Source organism: Pteropus alecto, unplaced genomic scaffold, assembly GCF_000325575.1.
Source record: "Pteropus alecto unplaced genomic scaffold, ASM32557v1 scaffold778, whole genome shotgun sequence".
Taxonomy (NCBI): Eukaryota; Metazoa; Chordata; class Mammalia; order Chiroptera; family Pteropodidae; genus Pteropus; species Pteropus alecto.
In genome coordinates, this window is record NW_006441062.1 from 1228896 (window position 1) to 1252312 (window position 23417).

Here is a 23417-nt window from a genome sequence, read left to right on the forward strand (position 1 = left end):
CTATAAAATTCCCTCTTGGCATGGCCTTCACTGCATCCCATATGTTTTGACATGCTGTGTTTTCATTTTCATTTGTTTCGAGGTATTTTATAATTTCCCTATGACTTTTTCTTTAACATGTTGTTTGTTTAAGAATGTTGTTTAATATCTACATATTTGTGCATTTTTAAATTTTCCTTTCACTGTTGATTTCCAATGTCATTCCACTTTGATTGGAAAATATACTTTGTATAATTTCAAGCTTCTTAAATTTGTTAAGACTTGTTTTGTGGCCTATCCCATGTACCCTTGAGAAGAACTGTAGTTGAATGGAGTGTGCTGTATATGTCTGTTAGGTCCAACTATATCTCTCTTGGAGAATATCCCATGTACCCTTGAGAAGAACATATATTCTGCTGTAGTTGGATGGAGTGTGCTGTATATGTCTGTTAGGTCCAACTAATCTATGTGTCATTTGAGTCCTCTATTTTCTTGTTGCTATTCTGTCCAGTTCTATTTATTACTGGAAGTGGAGTATTGAAGTTTTCCTACTATTATTGTCTTGCTGTTTTATTATTTTTTATTAACACACTGCTGGATATTTGTTTAATACCATTCCGTTTATATTTTTGTATGAAATTACTAGGCCAGTAGAATCGTCAGGTATTACTTTTATTATTGTGCAATTCTAAGTATTCTTTCTTTTCTATTATTTTTCTTTTAGTAATGAGTTTTTAAAAATGATTTTAAAATTCCCTTTTGTCATTGATCTCTAACCCAGTATTTTGGCCAACACATGTGATATAATTTATAAATATTCCATAACATAGTATGTAGTCAGTTTTAGTAAATGTTCCATAGATGAAAGCAAATTTGAAAAATGTATATACATTAGTGAGATGAAAAAAGATTTCTTGAGTGGTTGGTAGAGTGAGTATTTCAGGTGAAGTCAGGGAGAAATGAAACATCTGTTACAGATTTAGGGAAATGAAACCGTGGCTGTATTGAAAAGTGGTAAAAAAGATGAAAACTAGAGACTTAACAGTGGCTGAATTTTATGAAAGTTATTATGTTCCAATTAATAAGTTTGTAGTTATTGTAGGATCTATATAGAGCCACTGGAAGATGGAACGCTTCATGATCAGAATTTGTGATCAGATCAATTTAGCAATACCAGAGAGGATAAATTAAAGGAGTACCGGCTTGAGACCAGTCAGAAACAAGAAAACTGTAGTAATCCAAACAAAAGTGTAAAAGTATGAAGTAAGACGATCATAGAGGTAATGGAAAGGTAAAAAGAGATATCAATAAATGTTACAGTTAGAAAATACTCAAACTCAACTGCAACAATCAACAAAAAAGCAAACAAACCAAATCAAACAAAAACAAGCCACCCAGTCTCTCAAAAGGCCTTTTATTGTTCGTGTACTCTATTTTGGAAAGGATTACTGATCTCTAATAATTCTCTTGAGACATATCTTCAACTGTTTTGGGCTTGTGTTCTATTATTCTTTCTATATGTAACAAAATATCATAGAAGAACACAAGTATGGGAAACTATTTTCAAAATTCTTTTTGGGGGGATAACATTCTGTTTTAATATAATTTCAGTTGTACAGAAAATTTACTAGAGTAATACTAGAAACTCGTGTTTGCCCTTTACCCAGGATGTTTACTTTCAATAGATAGTAACTTTGTTCTAATGTGCTTTATCGCTTTCTCCCCCACCTTTCGCCCTCTCAGCCCCCTTGCATCCCCTTCTTTCACATTCTACTTTTGTTTTTATTTTTGTTTTTTTTTCTGAACCATCTGTAAGTTGGAGACATTGTTGGAGACATTGTGCCCCCTTTCTTTAAATGCCTGAGCATGTATTTCTTAATAAAAATATTTTCTTACATAATCACAATATGAAGATCAAAATTAGGAAATTTACAAGGATACAATGATGCTATCTAATCCACACCTCGTATTCAGATTTCAGCAATGGTTCTAATAATGTCCTTTATAGTTATGTTTACCCTGTCGAAATTTTAATCAAGAATCACACATTGAATTTAATTGTCCTGATTTTAGTCTCTTTTAAATTAGAATGCTTCTTTAGCCTGGCTTTATCTTTTCTTGCCTTATATTGTTTTTAATAAACTTTTTATTATAGAATAACTTCAGATTTACATAAAAGTTGCAACGATAGTACAAAGAGTTCCTATATATCCCTCACCCAGTTTCCTCTCACATTAACATCTTATATTACATGGTACCTTTGTCACAACTAGGAATCCAGCATTGATACATTACAATTAACTTCAGACTTTATTTGAACTTTACTTGTATTTCCATGAATGTCCTTTTTGTTTTACAATTCAATTCAAAATAGCATATTACTTTTAGTTAACCTGTCTCTCAATATCCTGTGTTCTGTGACAATTTCTAGTCTTTCTGTGTTTTGGATGATCTTGACAGTTTTGAAGGGGTACTAGTCAGATAGTTTATAGAATGTCCCTCAATTTGGGATTCTCGGATATTTATCTCATGGTTAGATTGAAATTACGCGGGGGTGGGGATGAAGTGCTTTCCTATCACATTATATTGGGGGTACATGATATCAACGTGACTTACCACTAGTGAAATTAACCTTGATCATTGGCTAGGGTGGTGTCTGCCAGGTAAAAATTGCTCAACATGATGGTGCATTTATCATTTTTTAGTATGGTCAATTCTTGCTTTATATATTTTGGAGCTATAATGTTAGATGCATGCAATACTGAGAATGTCTTCCTAATTAATTGATTCTTTTGTCATTAAACAGTAACTATGTCTAGCAATCTTTTTAAATTTAAAATCTATATGTTTGGTATTAATGTTTTTCATTAGCGTTAGTTTTTCTCCCTTTAGTATATCTTTCTATTTTTTTGAACTTTCTAAATCCTTAAATTTTGATGTCTACTGTAAATAGCTAATAGATGAAATTTATTATTTTCTACAGAATGACAAGCTTTGTTTTTAATCTAGAGCATTTAGTTCATTAACATATGTTTTCCATACTATTCCTCTGGATTTATTTCCATTACCTTCTTAGTGCTTCTCATCTGTTCTATCCTTTTTTCTTTAGTTTCCTTTGAATTCATTGTAATTTTAAAACACTTTCCACAATTTTCCTTTTGTAAACTTTAGGTTATAGTCCTTAAAAATTATAGTTTCCTAGTTTTTAAACATATTTGCTTAATTTATCAAATTCTATTTACTTTAAAGCATCTTTTACTTTCTTCCAGAACAATAAAAAATCAGAAAACTTTAACTTAAATCCTCACCCTCCTGATTATTACTATCATTATCCATTTGTATTTCTTATTTTAATTTTAACAGTACTATTATTGATTTATAGTCAATATTTATTAAGATTTATACATATTTACCATTTACTTGATCATTTCTTCTCTTTAGACTTTCCATCTGTGATCATTCTCCTTTAGTTTGAAGTCTGTCCTTTAGAAATTCCTCAAGCATGGGTTTTTGGCTATAAATTTACTCAGTTCTTATTTGTTTGAAAATATATGTAGTTCATCTTGTTCTTAAAAGAGATGCACTCTGTATATAATCCTTGGGTGCCAGTTATTTTCCTACAAACCACTGAAGATAAATTTTCTATTGTCTTTCAGCTGCCAATGTTTGTTTTGAGCAGTCAGCTCTTAGTGTAATATTCCTGTATTTGTCGGCCATTTGTCTGTTCTCTCTGGCTTCTTTGAAGAGAAGCCCTTCATCTCTGGTGTTTTGCCTTATTCCTATCATCTGTATAAGTATATGTTTATTTTTATTATGCTGCTTGGGATTTATTGGACTTTTTGAACCTAGAAATTGATTTTTTTTCATCAGTTCTAGAAGTTTCCCAGTCATTCTCTTTTTAAATATTGTAGCTCCTCTATTCATTAATTCTTCTCCTTCTGGACCTCAGATTAGATGTATATTAAAACTTTGGTCTTTGTTCTCCATGTCTCTAAATCTTTTTATACTAGTTCCTATTTTTGCATCTCTGTGCTGCATTATGGATAATTTCTTTACATTATATTTCATTTCACTGATTCTTCTGCTTGGTCTCATCTTTATGTCCTCAGCAGCCATGTAAAACAAGTGCAAGATCAAACTCACTAGAGGTCACCTCCGCATGTCCTTTTGGCGTTCTACCTTCAACTTCTGATTGGTTCTTACTTTCTTGCCAGGTTATCAGAGCACTTATAAAGACTTCTTGCAAATTTTATTCATTTTAAGGTATTTTCAGGTAGATATTCAGTTAGGGTGTTTAGTTTGTCATAATGCTGAAAATATAAATCTTGTGATTCACAAATAGAAAGAAGAAAAAAGGTATAGCTGGATTAGAAAAATTAACTGAGAAATGATACATGTAATATTGTAAGAAAAAACATGCAAGGATAAATTAATTGATCTCTTAGTCAGAAAGACCTGGAGGAAATGGAAGATACTGATATGTACAATTAATCTAACAGAGAGTTAAGATGTAAAGGAAATAAGATTTCGTGATGGGCATTTTCCTGCACAAGCTCTGAGGTGGTATTTTTAGTTTAAGACTGAGTGATGCTCTCTAGAAGAAATTTTAGAATAGGAAGAAGAAAGGATGGAGTAGTTGTAGAGTGAGTATAATTTACACAGATATGTTTACAATTCATAATATTTTAATTTTTCATTTTTTTGCCTTGTTCTCAGTCAAGATACTAAGACCTCAGTCCCTGACACATGGAGAATAAAATAGGTGGTGATGTGTTTGTTGAATACATGCTGGCATAAGCTGTTGGGGGTGAATTATATTCTTGAGGACAGAAACACTCATTGGACTCTAATTCGACAATTTGTAGTTCCCAGGACAAACATAACAGTTAAACTATGATTTGTGATAGGACAACAAGAAGCATGAAGAATACTTTTAGAGCATTAGAATTACTCTTTGGAGGATTCTTATGGACTGGTCTTTATATTCTCTAATGCACAGCAGGGAACCAAACATATACCTTGAATTTTCCTAGTGGACTTTTACGCTTTGTGTCGGCTAGAAGCTATGCGAGCATAAATATACCAGAGACGTGTAGAAAGAAAATTGAGTGAGAGTTTCACTTTGCTTAATTTTACTTAAGTATTACATATTTTTCTTATATACTGATCATCTGCTATGTACAGATACTTAGCTCTGTTGGTTTACAAGAGGTTTGTGTCATGAATTTTGTTCTTATACAGTTCATAATCAACTTGGGAAAAGAAAGGGTAAATGTATGTGATTGTAACAATTTAGGAATAATTAAATGTTAAACCCATAAGTGCAATAAGAGTACAGAGAAGGCTGAACTTTGTGTGAGGTTGGTAGGATAAGTTTCTTGGAACAAAAGTAACTTCATCTGGAATAGGAAATGTTTGAGACAAAACAGGGAGAAGTTAACTCACTGTGGTATGTCAGGGCATGGGAACTGGCACAAAGAAATAAGTGTAAATAAGTAACCAAGCTGACGAAAGGAGAAAGAAATATTGAAAGCCAAGATTAGGAATAGGTTTTAATCACATAATAGAAATCTTAGAAACCATGGGAGAAAGTTTTATCATATTATGAATATTACATTAATTACATATGGTAGACAATATGAAGCTATTGAAGATTCTTGGGCAGAGGACTGAACATGTTGAAAGTGGTCAAAATTAAGCTTCATCAGGAAATGTGAATCTACAAGACAAACTCAAAGTTGGAACTGGGAGTATATTTTGTTAGGAAAGATTCCACCTATTAGTGGTATTCTCTTTACTTGATTACATAAAAATAAAATACATAATATTATAAATATAAAATATTAATGTATATAAATATATTTTTTGTTGTTTCAGAGGAATTCCAGGAAAGAAATGTGGTACAATTATACTTACAGCAGAAGAATTAAACTGTTGCAGGGTAAGTAAATATTTCTTTGGTTTAAATAGCATTTCCAATACTTCTTTAAAATGATATTTCTGAAACTATACTTAAATGATTAATTCTTGAGTAAAAAGCAAAAAATAATTAAAATTATGCTTTATATAATTCTATAATCCATAAAATATCTTTTTAAATACTTAGTACTTTAACCAGAGATACTACATTCTATAGTCCAAAAAGAATAATCAGTTATTTTGTCTTTTTAAAGAATAAAAATTATTGAAATAAAACCTAATGTTAGTATCATTTGGGGGACATCGATATAAGGAATTGTCAATTGCACCAATCAGTTCAGCTCTTATAAAAATGTTGAAGATTGATATGTGATTCTAAAGGAATATTTCTAGTCATTTGACTTTAGCCTTTTTGCATAACACACATATTTTTCCATATTTCTAGTTGAATTAAATCAGAATAAATTTAGGCCCATCTTTTGTTAGTTTGGGAAATCCATGTTTGAAGAAAGGACTAGCTAGCTACCACTCCAACTAGGAACATGATGATGTAAAGTGCAGAGTCAATATTTTTAGAAGACTGCAATTTTTAGTTGTGATTTACTGATACAGCCATTGGCTCAATGTTCAATGATTTCATTGTTGTCAAGAAATGAGCCAGTGACTATGACATTTCACCCTGGAAGTAATGATGGCTCTCTGAATTTGAAGTCAATACTGTCTGTTTAATGTGGCCCAGTGGATTTCTGGAAATTGTTACTTCTGGGGAAAAGAAGTTTTAAATTAAATCTCTGGCCTCTTTATTTATAATATTTGCTTCGTGATTTAAGGAACAGAAGCCCCCCAAAAGCACCAAAACTTTATACTTTGACATTGGTCATGGTTTTTATATAGAGAGCTATTATTTATTATCTAAGTTGGTAACTTTAATCTCCAGGGTTTTTTTTAAAAGGATAATTACTATGACTATATAAACATGTTTTCTGAGGCAATATGGTTAGAAAAACCATGATATTACTTGCCAGCAAATGATGGAAACTGAGTATTCCAATCGATTACATACCTTTAGGATTCCATACCTTTGGGATTCTGGGATTGGGGCAGTGAGATAACAAAAGGAAAATATAACAACAGTTTTTTTGTGGGGATAATTAAATAAAAATATTAGAATTTAAGCAGTTAAGAATGCATTCAAATTGAGGCATTTCTATTCTTTTTCCTACTACTGTCTTTAGATACCTGTACAGGTCACAGCCATATTAGTCTCAGTTTTCTCATGTGTAAAATGCCAGAACCTACTTTCAAACTGAGCTGAGTTTTAGTTTTGCTAGTAGTTTGTACTTTGTCTTATCAAGTCACTTGATTGTTCTGAATTTTACTTTTTTTTCTTTTTAGCAAGGGATATTTGCAAAGGATAAAAACAAGTGAACCAGTCACTAGAATATATTAAAAAATTATCCCATCTCTGAAAATTGACTACCATATCATTAAGTCTGAAAATATAATGTATATGAAAGCATTTTATGTATACTAAAAATACCTTACAAACAATAGTACTATAGTACAATTATTTAAATGCACTCAATTTTTTAGTTAAACTGGCATAATTTCTTTTAATTGTATCATCTAATCGTCTTTTATATTTCTTGTTTCTGAATTTGTTTATGTTTATGATAATATGTGTTTTGTATAATGAGGGAGGAAAGAGAAGTTCAAGGTCAATAAATTATATGTTCTTTTTAATGACATTAATATGATATTTTGTCAAAATCTTGATATTAAGATGATTTTGTATAAATAAGCTAATGAACTTATTATTAGTTTGGTTTTTTTTTCCAAAGGAGAACCAAGATATCAAGGACATCTTATATATCTTTCACTTTCAGTTCTGTTATTTTGCTTGAAAGAACAGGAAAATTCTTCTAAAGCTTTCAAGAAAATGAAGTGGAATCTGTTACTTAGTGAACTGGAGGCATTTTCCCACTCTTTTCACTATTAAAGCTTTAAGAACATCTGGAATTATCTTTCAATAAGTAAATACATATTTCTCATACTTAGAAATTATAGATCTAGTATTTTAAAATATTGTTTAGAATCTAGATCAAACTTCATCTTATAAATCTTAAGTTCTGATTCTTACCTATAGCCTTGTTTAATCAGCATCATTATTAATAGGTATAAACCTTGAAATAATATTTCATTACTATACTAGTATAATACGAGCAAGTGTTTTCAAAGCAGTGTAAAATTACTTCAGAAGAGACAATGCCTTTTAAATTTACATTTTAGGGTACTTTAAAAGTACTTAGCATTTTTAATGAAATAATTTTATTTCACATTCAACATTATGCAAATCGACATCTTTTTTTTTTTCTTTAAAACACATTATCAGTTATTAACTTGAGCATCAGCTTTGAAGTTAAGACACCTCAATTTCCATCTTACATCTTTCACTATTCAGCTGAATGAGGTTATGTTCTTGGAGCTTTAATTTATGCATTTGTAAAATACTGATATTCTTAATATCCCCCCAAGATTACTCGGAAGTGGGGGAGAGGGGAAGCAGCACTTGAGAATTGTGTAAATCATAGCTTTAAGTAGATTGAAATTATCCACAAAGAAAATGTTTTATTCTGATGGATTCACCAATATTTACAAATTGCACATGTGCTAGTATCTAAAATGGATGCTTGAAATAAAATGGTAAAAAAAAAAAAAAATGGCAAGGAACAATACTTGTCTTTGTCTTTAATGAACACATACTTTGTGGGAAAGACAGACATTAATCAGATGACTATGCAAGTAAATATGTCATGAGATGTACTCAGTGATCAAATATATTACGAGATAATCAATGGAAAATCTGGTTTTATGGGGGAGGGTGTCAGTTTTCTTTGAGAAAATGCCATCTAAGTTAAGCCTTAAGGAACAGTTTGTGAGCCTAAGGGTAAGAATTCTAACAGAGTGCACAGCTTGTGTAAAGTCTTAGGAGGGATGTGTAAGGTCTAAGGAGGGAAGAGAGTGTGTCTGGCGTTTGATGACAATGACCTGGGAGTGGGGCATGATTGAGGTAAAACTTTGCCAGATGAAGGTGGAAAAGGCTGCTCAGAGCAGGTTGGTGTTTGGCTTTGCTGATCATGTTAAATAAAGATTCTGTGTCTCTCTGAAATGGAAGAGAAGGCCTTGAAGCATTTTAAGTTGTGAACAGCATTATTTCTTTCACATTTGAAGAACATAACTCTGTTTGCTAAATAGAGAATGGGTTGGATAGGTCCAAGAGTAGAAGAGGGAGAAAGGAATCAATGCAACTATACAAGCGAGAGGAGGGGTTGGCTTGGACTATGGTGGTGCCAGGGTAGCTGAAGTGAAAATTTGAGAAATGTTTTAGAGGTAGAGTGGTGCAGCTTGGTGGAGGATTGGATAAAGGATAAAGAAAAACAATAAATTGAGGACAGCTCCTCCCTCACTTGGGTGGATGATGAGCTTCTAATTGAGCTGGGAAAATTGTAGGAGAAGCAAGTTATTTTGGAACTTGTTAGACATTCCTGTGAAACATATACGTGGTTTTCTTTACTAGGAAGTTTGTTATACTGGTGTGGATTATTGAAGAAGGGTTTTTAAATTTTCTCAGGTGGAATTAAGCATAAGAGATTAAAAGCAAGCCTTTGCAATGATGCCTATATAGTTCTAAAAATAAGTAAATGCTTAATATTTTCCCCTAGAAATTAAATTTCTTTTGTGCTTGCTACAGATAAAATTCCTGCTAAGTTATAAACCTGAGTAATGGCAAAATATGTTGTCTCTAAGGTTATATAATTTGGTGTATTGAAAAAGATCTTTATTTTGAATCAGTTATTCATTTTGCAAGCCTTAAGGAATATAATTGGAAAAATTCTAATTTGCTTTATGTTTACTAATGATATATGAAAATTTGCTTTTAATAATATTTGACCTCTTTGAAGTTTAATTCACAATCAGTTTGAAATATACACCATTCATTTATCTATCATGCATTTTAAGTATATTAGAATGTTTTGGGGGAGTTTGTGTTTTGGTCCGGGTGCTTTAGGAGAATGTCTTCAAGGGACTATTTTTTTCTTGCAGCAAGAACAATTTCCTTGTCTTGTGTTATTCAAAAACCACCCTCTCCCAAGGGCATTTAACATACGTGAAGATGAAAGGGCATTCAAACAAAACAAAACAGTGTTTCTTCTCAGTTTTGCTCTTGGTTTTATAGTTTGATCATCCAGGTGATTCTCTCACTGCTTCCTTAATGGATAGTCTATAAATTTTTGATCTTTAAACCTCAAATTTGAAAAGCGATTATCCTTGAGAGGCTTCAGATGGTAATGATGCCATATAGTTCTTGCTTCTGTTCTTTAATTTTTAAAATGCTTATCGTAACTATGCTTGCTTAGTAGCACAATGCCTGCTCTATTCTACGTATTCCTTTGGTAGTTTTCACATCTGTATTCTAAATAATAAAGTAAAAGGACACTCTATCAATGCTTTTGAAAATGAGAAATCTAGAGCTGGGAACTTTTCTGAGGGCAGAGATATGTCTTGTTCATCTCCCTATTCCCAGATTCCAGCCCGAGTATTGCTTGAGAAATGTTTGCTCAGTAAGTATATGAATGAATAAATGAATGAATGGAAGAGATAGCATCATCTCTTGTATAGTGTTCTGGAATTACTGAAAGGAAATAATGAGATTAAGTGGATGCTTAAGTATTGCTGGACTCTTCAAAATAAAGAAGTTGTGAATAAGAGAGTGCCTTTTTAGTCATAGTTAACATTTTCACAAAATATTACTTAAAACTGTGACCTCTCGATTTAATCTGAATTACTATGACCCTCTACCTCTTTTCAAAGTTGTTAGCATCTGTCAGTTAAACAAAGCAAACAAACCAAAAATAATGATTTTATTTTTTAAAATTAACCTAATGTTTTCTACCTTTAAAAAAAGCTTATCCTGCCTAATCGAATAATGTTTTGCTTCTTTGATTTTGATACCCCAGTTTGTTTACCTTTAAGCTAAGTCATGTAGAGTATGAGTGCTTGTGTATATAAATTGATAAAAATGATTGGTATGGTATAGTGATTAACATACAAATATGTAATTTAAATGAAAATGAAGGTGCTTTGCTTTTCTTGAAGCCCTGTATAACAGAAATTATTTTTCAGTGTAGTTATTGAGACATAGTGGTGTACTTTTATATAATTAAGAAGGAATCTTTTTCCCTCTCTAGAGCTAAATTATGTGGTCAAAGTCTGGATCTGTCTTGTTCCTTATCTAATCATCTAGACATCTTAATATCTAATACATGGTAGATAATTTGTAGATGCTTAGTAAGTATTTCCTCAGAAATTTAAAAAAACGCTTAAGTTCTAAAAATGCGTACTTGAATAACTGAAGATACAAATAAAGATTCTGTATTATAACATTGGGTATCCAGAGTCATCTAGCTTAATATTGCTTTTCGGGGAGGAAATGTTAAGATTTTTGAAAAGTTATAGTTTTGTGACTAGAACAAAAACTTACAGTTAATTTTTTAGTCTCACAGTCTTTAAAAAGCAATTTTATGTTGTCTAGGATTCTCTCACATTTGGCCTTTTGCAAATTTGTTTTCTTGTCAAGTTTGCTTGTGATCTGCAGTTTCTAGTTATTTATAACCCAGATTTTGACCTATATTATTAATTTTGTTTTCAGGATGCTGTTCTGATGCAATTTTGTGCTAACAAATTGGACAAGAAGGACTTCTTTGGAAAATCAGATCCTTTTCTTGTATTTTATCGAAGTAATGAAGATGGCAGGTAGATTTATATTTTATGCATTTAACCCCATAGTTTGGATGGTATTAGAATTATTACTTTTCTCAGAGAAGCTCATTAAGTTGATAAACAGAGTAAACATTTTAATATTTTAAAATGGATGTGATTTTTACATCTCAATAACAATGCATAACTTTATAAGCATTTCATATGTTTTGTTTGATGTTTAAGATGATTTTCACCTTCATGGAAACATTTTCTCTTTACTTTTTATAAAATTATAGTACTGCCTTAACATTATGAAAGAATTATATTTTTGTGGAAATCTAATGTATTTTGTTATAGAATTGAATATTTTAACCATTTTCTTGGAGAAGGATATGGACTTTATGGATTGCTTTTTATAATATATGTTTTTTTTTCACAAAAATTATCTGACATTCAATAAAATTTTTTATCATATCCTAGTAATTTTAATATTTTTTACTAGTCATGATTAGACTGTTTTTTTGTGGTTTGAAAATGTATCCATGGTTTATAGAGTATAACTTAATCCATATTACTCTACCACTAACGACATTTTATTGTTTTCTATATTTCATATTGTACTGTCAGTATTTATGGGAAAGTTTAGTGGTTAAAATTATGGGCTATGGTTTTGTTGCCGCATGAGACTCAGTTTCCTCATCTGTCAAATGAGCTAATAATCATAGCTACCTCATAGGCTTATATACATGGGTTACTACACAAAAAAACATTTAGACACCTACCTAACACAAAAGAATTTAAATGTTAGCTGTTCTTGTTATTAATATTATTATTATTATTATTATTATTATTATTATTATTATCTTACGGTATAGTGTTTCCTTAATTATTTTCCTTAACTATGCATAATAAAATATTAGCTAAAGAGAAAACATCATTTAGAGATTAAAAATGAGGGTAATAGAATGAAAAAAATGTCATTACTGCTACATTTATAAAAGTATACATTTTAATGTTATGTAATAAGCGTATAAAATGTTACATAAAATATAATTTGCATTTAAAGGGAATATACTGGGCAGTAGGTAATTATGCTTTACTTATTGTGGGATTTTCGTTGATACAGCTACTGGGCAACCGTTGGCTCTTTTTGTTATGGTGTCATTGGATTTTGTGTACTTCCCTTCTCTTTTGGTAGTTAAAATGTCACAGTCGTATTTTTATCTGAATACTAATTTTATCCATGTGAAAAATATTGGACAATGAAGAAAATAATCATATTTGCCAGTCATTTCAAAGACAGAGAATAAGTTCAAATTTCTTGAATCACAATGTTCTTACGTCTCTTCCTATCTGAACTACATGTTTCCTGAATTTTCTATTTTTATTCTTCCTTCTTTATTTGTAAAGATTATATGTACAATTATAGAATTTCAATCTGTTACACATTTAATGCTACTGGTGAGAGTTACATTGCAGAAATTTATTATACTTGTATGAATGATATTAATTTATTCATGAAATGAAATCTAAATATTAAGAAATAAGTACAACTAATACAAAAATCTCAAATCATTTAAAAATAATATTACTAAAATTTGGTGAATCTCATTTCAGAGTATTTCTACATATATTAATAAACAAAACTAGTTCACCAGCTAGATCCAAGCATATATATATATATATGTATATTATAGAGAGACTATATATATATAGTACTTAATATACTGTATATTAATACATTAACACAAATGTATTAATATATGTATGTTTTGTTTAAATGAGTAAAAATGCTTTTACTTCTCACTTTTTATATATGTCTCTATTTTTGACTGCAATGATTTTAGCCTTATTTTTAGCATTTATTTGAGAATGGAGCTATTTCAAAAATTGCCTGTTGCCTAGTGTGTTTGAGGCTCATTTTATAGGAAAGAGAAAAAGTAATTTCCCCCAGAAACATTGATAAAAAACCTTAATGATAGATAACTATAGAGTTTTATTTTCTAGCTTTTACATTTATTTGGTAACTTGACCTGTATTTATAATTAGGCAATAATTTTCCTTTTGAATAGCTGCTTTTTGGTAAATAGTTCATTTAATGTATTTTAATACATATTATTTAATATAATTTTTTTCTTATAATGCTATTTATAATGCCTCCATTATATTTATATAAGAATACTCCTGAATGTTAGAAAGAGCTACATCAGACTCCTGTCAGAATTTCACTAGTTAGACTAGCACTGGAATGACTAGTGAGATTTTATTGTCTATATCACATCTAGTGCATTACTAGTGAGAATGGTAAATGGAAGACCTGGCTGGTAAATAGCTCACTAAGAAGATGAGTCACTGTCTTAAAAGGAGATGTTTCAAGTGTCAAAGTATTTAGATACAATGGCTGGTGATAGTAGGACTATAACAGAAGTTTTGATTCAATCATAAACAAAGAGCCCAAAAAGTCAGTAGATTTTAAAACACGTTGGTTTGAAGATGGTCAGTTGGTTGCTCGCTTTCTCTCTCTCTCTCTCTCTCGCTCGCTCGCTCTCTCTCTCTCTCTCTCTCTCTCTCTCTCTCATTTGATTCCATTTTTTCCCTGCCTTCACCCTTATCCCCTTGGCTTTTCTTCCCTCTGCTTTAGATGTCCACCCTTTTCTGAATCTTCTCTATCTTTTAATAGCTTTTGCCTCTAGTAGTCCCTAAATTGCTTAAGCAAGTCAACTATGAGAGCATTTGACCACAGAGCTCTTTCAATTAAGTAACTTGTTTCTTTAGGTCGGTAAGGATACTACCAGGAGGGAGATGGCACTAAGACATAATACTTGATCTTTTTATATTATATTTCTATTTGATATCTTAATAGAAACAAACCTTTCTTGCCTGAGAGGAGGGAAATGGACTCAAAGGCTTTTAAAAATGAGAATATTTTCTTGTGAGGGTTGAGTGCAATACATTCACCGTGGCAATTCTGTAATATTCTCATGTTCCTGGCAATTAGAGAGATCCCTGAATTTGGAATACTGCATGACTAAGGTCTTGGTGAGGGGTTGGGTTCATGTATCATTCTAACCAAGATCATTTTAAACATTTTATAGCTTGTGAACTGCTGCATAAATCCACATTAGGCAAGGACATTTCTAGGACCTGACTGATGTCTGGAGATGGAATGGTTGGTGGAAACACAACCAGAATTTGAATCAGAAAACAGAGTTTAAGTCTTCATGGATTCTACTCCTTATTGTTTATTCTTGAGTTGCTATCTTCTTTCCCTGTAGGCATTCTTTAAATATATAAGCTAACGGTTTAGATAAAAAAAAGAACCATATACTGAGTGGTCTCATTATAAATTCATGATGTTAATTTTAAATGTGCCCTTGGGGCTTCCCAGGTGGTATCTTACTCATTTTCCTTAATCCATCAATTTTTCCTCTCTCTCAGAAACTTCAGCATGTCTGTCTTTTACTTTCTCCGCTGATGATCATACTTCTTATGTCATAAGAAAATAGAAGCAATTGGAGAACTTCTTCATGATCTCATCATAGCACCTACTCTATGCTATGATACTGTGCCTTCCTGAATGTTCCTGCAGAATGATTGACTGTTCTCCCAAGGCCAACTCCTTCATCAATGCCCTGGATCCCATCCATTTTTATCTCCTTGAGGACATTGCTCCAGACCTTTTCTCCTTTCTCTCATGCTTCACAAATTGTTTCCTCTCTACTGGATCTTTTCCTTTAGCATACAACCTTGTTATTATTTCTTTCTTCTTGAAAAAAAAGAAAAAAGAATTAAACAACGACAACAAAATACCTCAAACCTTTCACCTGACTAATTTCTCTCCTTGAGCTATCCTCAATTTTTCTTTTTCTCTTTAAAGCTAAACTCCTTAAAGATACTGTTTACACACTCTGCCACAATTTCTCTTCTCTTTCTTAAACCCATTCCAACTAGGTTTTTGTCCCCAACACCCCAACAAAACTGCTCTTCTCAAGGTTACTGATGACCTTCATATTTGTGACCCATGGATATTTTTCACTGCTTAATATGTCATTACTATTTTTAGAGATTATTTACAAAGCAACTTTAGAATTTATTGAATTTGCAGATCATTTTTAGTAAACTTAATTCAAAATCTTTTTGTTTTATATTATAATGAGCTAATCTTTAAGTTTTTAAAACCACAAATCTTATTAAATGATAGAGCTGCAACAGAGGAACTGGCAACATTTATTCTGCACAAAAAGAAAGAGAATGACTATTAAAACAATATGTCGTAATTAAATTATAAAAATAACTGAAATTTTTTTTTTTTACAGTTTTACAATTTGTCATAGAACAGAAGTTGTCAAAAACACTCTAAATCCTGTATGGCAGGCATTCAAGATCTCAGTCAGAGCATTATGTAATGGCGATTACGACAGGTAAAATAAATGACTTTTTTGAGAGCTTTGATTATTCACTAGATTTTGTATGCAATAATCCTAATTCAATTTTTAAAAAAATTCAGGTGGCCTCTTTACTGATGTAAGAGTGTATTTACAAAAGGATGGATGATTTATTTAGAATTTTTAAAGAACTTTTTAAAAAATCCACAATGATTTGGGGGAGATAATTTGGCAAATTAAAACTGTTTTTCCAAGAACAAAAAAATGTGGAAAGTGCTAAAAATATAGAGTATTACTTTAAATTTTAACATATTCTTAAAAAGTCATTTCAGAATCTTTATTGCCTCAGATCTTTCATTTGCTATTATCCTTTTAGGCTAGAATAAGTAAATATATGAGCCAAAAATCTGTGACTAGATATATTGTCAACCCTGACAAAGTCTTGAAATTGCTTTTTAGCATCACTGTTCTCATGGTTGCTGAATCATAAAAGTTCTATATATGTAAAACAGGGAGATTCTGGTGTTTTATAAATAGGTGGGTGAGGTGGCCTGGAAGATCTTCCCACAATATACCTGAATATTTCTTAATATTGAATTTTTTTTCATATGTAAGTTTATTGTGAGGTTATAATATAAAAACCCCTACTCACCCCAAAAGAAAAGCAAATAAAAAGAAAGTAAAACTCAATCTTTTTATTGTGTTTATCTTGTTACTTGAATGTTAGAAAACTGGAAATTTATTCTATAAACTAATATCATAGAAGGGACTATTGGTTACCAAAATGTTATTATATTTATTTTAAAATGTATCATGCCACTTGGCTGTCACTTTATTCATTTAATAGGATTATAACTTCATTTAACTGAACTTATATTTTCTCTAAGAAAGTAGTTCTCATAATGTGGTTCAGCATCACCTGGTTAATCTTGTAGAAATTCAAGTTCTCAGGCCCCAGCCCAGGCTACTGAAAGAGGAGCTTTGGGCATGTGGTCCAACAATCCATATTTTGAAAAGCCCTGCATGTGATTCTGATACTTACTGGGATGAGAAATCCTGCTCTAAGACAATGGTTTTGAGGAGGCGAGAAATAGCTAAATGCCTCCCTGTTGAGGATTTCTGTTCAAAGTACATGTGTTTCTTCCATATACTTTTCCTGCTCCTTTTAAAGAATCCCTACAGATTTTAGAAACCTACTTTAAGATATAGGTTGAATTATAGCAATAAAATTAGCAAAATCAACTTCAGATTACTTTCAAGCATATACTACTTTATCTAAAAAAGTCAATTTATTTTTAAATTCTCAATCATATATTATTTTGGTCTTATTAAGTAACTTTACTCTGTTTGTATGTTTTTCCCACTGACAGAACAATCAAAATAGAGGTATATGACTGGGATCGGGATGGGAGGTAAGGCACTGTCTTTTCTTTTGTTCTTGTTCTTGAAACAATATGCTTTAAAAAACAAGTACACTGAAATGACCGTATTTTTTTAATTTTAATTTTCAGATTGCACATTTTGTCTAGTTTTTCAAATATTTCTGAAGTATTTACATGAGATTTTAAGAATGAGTGTATTTTCTTCAAATACAAATTAAAATAGAGGTCTTTCTCATTTTCAGTAACAGTAAAGATTTCTGATTTGGATCTGGCAAATTCTCATTGCGTCCAACTTACAGATGTCTAGTTTTATAGCTGTAGAATAGTGAATCTCAAATTTCTGTGTCTCACAATTTCTCTGAAGATTCCTATAAACTTTTTATTCTATATCCTTCATGGGAACACACCTGAGTCCCCTTTTTTCCCCTCAAGAAGACATATACCTCACAAACAACAACAAAATAAAACTCCAGAATTACACCTGGTGATTGCCAATGCAAATAGTTGTTCAGAGCTCTGCAATCATTGTCTCTTTCTGTACATCACAGCAGATGTTAGAGGCCAAAAGAGAGAGAATGTACTACTTTTTATCTTCCTAAGTATTTCCCCACTGTTTCTACTATTTATGTAGAATTGATATTGAGATGTTTTTAAATGATGTTAAGCAAGAGTTCCCAGAAATGCTCAAATCTTGCCTTGGCCTAGATAACTGCCTCTCCAGGTGATTTTTAAAGGGACTGAAGATACAGAGGTCAAAGAAGAATAACAAATGGGAAAGCAAAGGGCATTTAATTTTACTAGGCTGCCCTAAACTACAACCCAGAGCTCACTGGTAAATGGAGTTTAAGGATAAGGTTAAAAGCCCAAGATCTAAGCAAGGCCTTTCTTTCCACATTACATACAAGCCAGCAGCCAAGCCCAGAGGGTCTGAATACCTGTGCACTCCTGTTAATACAGGAACAAGTTTGGCCAAGAAGGCTGTCCTGTCCTGAGGGGGCACCTCCCTTCATCCCTTTTGCTGCATGGATAGGAAAATGCCTAATCGGAGAGCCACATGCAATCATGTATGTGCTGTTTTCCCATAACATTCACACACATGGTCCAATTTAGTATTTTCTCCTTTTCAAAGAGTGATAAAGGAGGATGGAGAGAGAGTTAGAGATATTACCCCACACTTCAGCAGCCATCAAATAGTTACATAAGACTCAGTGATTTCAGTCTTTAAGTTATATCCCAAACATGATTGTGCTAACGTGACCTAAACATCATTTGACATTTACTCTTAGAGACATTTATGCTATATCACTGATTTTTACATTTCTGCCAGATTATTCATTTAATTAATTATTTATTACATTTTCTTGACACGAATTCTACATGCATTCTGGACAAATCTTCTTAGAAAACCTTATGTTTTCCACAGAGACTAATGTCTCATTGCTTCATTAAACTTTTTTTTGCTGAGAAAGTGAGTTTTGCTCCTCAGACTCAATAGAAAAAGAAATAATGCCAATCTAAGTAAAGTAGGACTTTCTGCCTTATATTGTATACCCAGATGATATAAATATGTGGTATATAATATACATTTTTTTATGATATATCATATAAATTTTAATTGAGAATGGGCAAAAGTTGTGGCCTTTCCACAGCAATTTTAGGAAATTGTGGTAATAATTTTAATTTGATAACTTAGAAATGAGGGGTGTAAATTTAGATTTCATGTGTGTTCACAACAATTCAATCCTAAATTTGCAAAAATTTTAGATATTTTTTTGTCTTTCTTTGAAAGGTGAGTTTTTATGACTCTCTTGTTGTCTTCAGGCTACTTATCAGCCACAAATTTTTGAATAGCTTTGAGGATCAGAATTACCTTGGAATTTAGTTATCCTTTCTTTTGATGTTGGAGTTTTGAGCATTCCTGTCCAGGAAATGATTATCAACTGGTTCTAATGCTCAGATATTCTCTTGAGTGTTTTTTTATGTTTTTCCTCATTTAATCTTCATACTAAGAGATAAGTACTATATTAATAACATTTTGCAGATAAAGAAACTAAGGCAGACAAGTAATACGCCTAAGGTCACAGAACTAATAAATGGTGGAGCCAGGACTTGAACCCTGACAGCATACTTCCAACAGTGCGCTTATAACTAATATATTATATTTCTACAGTATTTTAATTGTAAATTCTGGAACTTAAATAAAAGCCTTCAACCGGGACATTAGTCGTACTCTATGACTCTTTTGTAATTGTTAATGTGGTGATTATAAAGAATTCGAGGGCTATTTAAGAAAGCTTTTAACATAAATATATTCTTATCTGACATTTTATATTATCTGGAAAAGTGGATGAAACATTCCTAGATAGCAAGTCTTATGTAACAAGAAGTTAGAGAGAAATGAACATTGTAGATTTTGAAAGAATCCTAACAGACTTCGAATGGGCCAGTGTAATGTATAAAAGAGCCATCTTAGATTATGAGAATGAGAGCTAAAGTGAGATCAAGAACAAGTGAAAAAGAGTAGAGTTAGAGAGAAAAATAGAGAAAAAGGTCATTAATGAAATGTAGTTAAAAGTAGTGAAGAATTTGGTTCTTTAGATTAGGGACACTTTTTTCAATAAAAAATGATGATTTACAAACAAATGTTGGTCAGGATGTGGAGACAGGGAAACCACTGTGCATTGTTGATGGGATTGCAAATTGGTACGGCAACTATGGGAAACAGAATGAAGGTTCCTCAAAAACTTAAAAATAGAACTACCTATAACCCAGCAGTTCTACTTCTGGGTATTTACCCCAAAAATTCCAAAACACTAATTTAGAAAGATATATGCACCCCTGTGTTCATTGCAGCATTATTTATAATAGCTAAGATGTGGAAGCAACCTAAGTGCCCATCAATAGACGATTACACACATACACACACACAGACAGACACACACACACACACACACACACGAATATTACTCAGCCATAAAAAAGAATGAAATTTTACCATTTATGACCTAGAGGATGGACCTAAGAGAGTATTATGCTAAGTGAAGTAAGATAGACAGAAAAAGACAATTACCATATGATTTCACTTGTATGTGGAATCTGAAGAATAATATAAACGAACAAACAAAACAGAAACAGATTCATAGATGAAGAGAACAAAGTGATGGTTGCCAGCTAGGAGGAGAAGAAGGAAGCTGGGTGAGAAAGGTATAGGATGGAAGAAGTAAATTAATAGTTACAAAATAGTCACAGGGATATGTAAAGTACAACACAGGGAATATAGTCAATGGTATTGTAATAACTATGTATGGTGCCAGGTGGGTACTAGACTTACTGGAGGGATCACCTCATTATTTAAATGTATAACCACTATGCTGTACACCTGAAACTAATATAAAATAATACTGAATGTCAACTTTAATAGAAAATTTAACAAAATAAAATGATTTACTTTTTGAGACATAAATTTCAAAGCAAATGAAACAATTAGGTAGGAGATTTTGTAAGCTCGTGTTGTCATTGGATCTTCAAGTATTTGGGGAAAAGATTGCAGTGTTGGATACGATGTTGATTAATTTTTAACTTTCACTTCAACATACAATCATTAACAGCACATTGCAAAGAAGCCTGAGGAGTTCAAGACCAATTGATTGATAATAAAGGGGGTCTAATTGAGAAGAAAAGATTGTTAGGGAGAACCTTCAACATTCCTTGGATGTGAATTATGATTAGTAGAGTAATTAGAGGAATGTATTATAATTTTATAAGAGTCTAATAACATTTTAATGTTGGGGGAAATGCTCTTTAATTCAAAATATAGTTCTATATTTTATATGAAAATTTTAGTGTGTAATTCTATATAATCCATGTGCATTAAAGCAGCCTTTTTCAATGTTAGCAAAATGATCAGTTCGTGGATGACATATAAAAAGCAAAATTAAAATCATGATTAAATAATTCTTGAAAACCTTTTCAACTAAATAATATATATGAAATTTGAAAAGCATATTAGTCTCCAATAAAAATGATGTATAAAAGCTATAAAAAATCCAGATATTAGTTTTATAATGCAACGATAATAGTCACTGTATGAATTATTATACAAGTTGATATTCCAGCTTGTGGTTATATGTAGTATAATAACATAGAGTTATTATACTTTTTACATTCCATTTTGTATATCTGACCTAATTTCCCAATCAAGATGTTCTTTCCTTAAATTGGAATAAATATATGACACTTATACTTCATGATACAATGTAATTATCATCAGAGACTGTTTTCTATATGTTTGTTTTTCTGTCATCTTTGATATTTGTCATAAATCCTGTACGTATATCATTCTTATTAGAAAATACTATTTGCTCAGTGGATTTTTTTTGACAGTCTGGATCAACATTTTCCAATAGAAATATAAGGTGAGTCACATACGTAATTTTACATTTGCTAGTGGCAACATTAAAAGTGAGAATAAACCAGTGAAATTAATGTAATAATATATTTTACTTAATCCTATATATCCAAAATGTTATCATTTTAATTGGGATCCATATAAAAATTAATGAGAAATTTTACATTTTTTAATACTAAGTCTGTGAAATCTGGCATGTATTTTATGCTTACAACATATCTCAAGTCAGACTAGCTACATTACATGGTTCGTGGCTACCATGTTGGACAGCTTCATGTAGACTTTAATGAAATATATAATATTCATCATGAGTAACTTCATATCAGAGGGAATGTTTTGCCTGCATGTAACAAAAGTTAGAATCTCCCTCTTACGAATTGTGGGGAAAAACTGTTTAGACATCTGTATTATTTTGTGTGTAGATTTAACCATAGGAAGCCAAGAAATAATCTGATCTTTCAATCTAGAGAGACTATTTCAGTCAAAAATTCGAGTGGAAAATGCTTGACAGTGTTACTTGCTTAGAGTCACATTTTGTCTTACCAGAGAGGGTACTTCAGATAAATGAGGTAATGAAGATATCTGCAGATTAGGAGCTTCAGGAAGTGGTGTGGACTTGAGTCAGAATTTTGATGGTGTGTTTGATTCAGTTCATCAACTTGAAATTATTTCTGTAGCGAACATCTTGTGCATCTATGAGGCATACAAAGATGTGATAATATCTTGAGCAAGTAACCAGTTGACATGAAATTAGGTACCTTGAGCTCATCTAGAATAAAAGAAATAGAGTCATTTGCCCTTTTTTGTTTAAAGGCATTGACACTGGTCTGACAGTGCAGAGGCGTCGCTTGACCTCGGTATGAATAATGAGTTTAAATGTACTTAATGTACTACAGTTTAAACATTTTACTTAAATCTTCCTCCTAAATCACACCATTTCTTCAGGAGATGTGAAGGAAGAATATTTAGACCTCATCTTAACAATTGAAAAGCTGAAATCCCGAGAAACTGGTCTGGGTTACAAAGCAGTCTGTGGTAGTATCCTTAAAAAGCTTCAATTGCTTGAAGTTGCTTCAGCTGACTTTATAGCTTAATTTAAAATTCGGGAAGCATTAATGGAACAGCTCTGCATTAAACTGTGGCTTTAATGTGGGACTGATTGTAAACGGGCCACCATGTAGATCCCTCTCTCTCAGGTAATAATGATTTGATGAAAAGGCTCAACCAATGAACTGCCAATCATAAAAATTCCAGCTTGTGAAGTCCGCTGAACAGGGAGAGTAAAAACTTAATTATTACCATTCTGCATTTTATTAAATGTAGTCATTGTAAATAGTGATACTTAGTAAGTGCAAGCTTCATTTCTCTGTGAAATGCTGTATGGATACTATCATTTTCTGGTTACCTTTAAAGATAATAGTTGATGTTTTATTTCTGTGATTATGCATCATCATGGTATGAAATGTGATTCTTGATCCAGAGCTTCACTCAGGAACTTACTTATAAGTTGTATAAGATAGTATAACTCATTTAGGAGGAACATGTGTAAACCTTTTATATTTTTCTCATTTATTTTAAATTTCC

At 31.6% G+C, this 23417-nt stretch overlaps 1 protein-coding gene across 1 annotated transcript in view; it reads left to right on the forward strand.

Moving 5' to 3' along the window:
• Positions 1 to 23417, forward strand: part of CPNE8 (copine 8) — a 180518-nt gene that overhangs the window by 85347 nt on the left and 71754 nt on the right. The window contains exons 7-10 of the mRNA XM_006918241.3: positions 5857 to 5920; positions 11609 to 11712; positions 15975 to 16079; positions 17414 to 17455. Coding sequence (XP_006918303.1) covers positions 5857 to 5920; positions 11609 to 11712; positions 15975 to 16079; positions 17414 to 17455 — 315 coding nt within the window. The remainder of the gene's footprint in view (positions 1 to 5856; positions 5921 to 11608; positions 11713 to 15974; positions 16080 to 17413; positions 17456 to 23417) is intronic.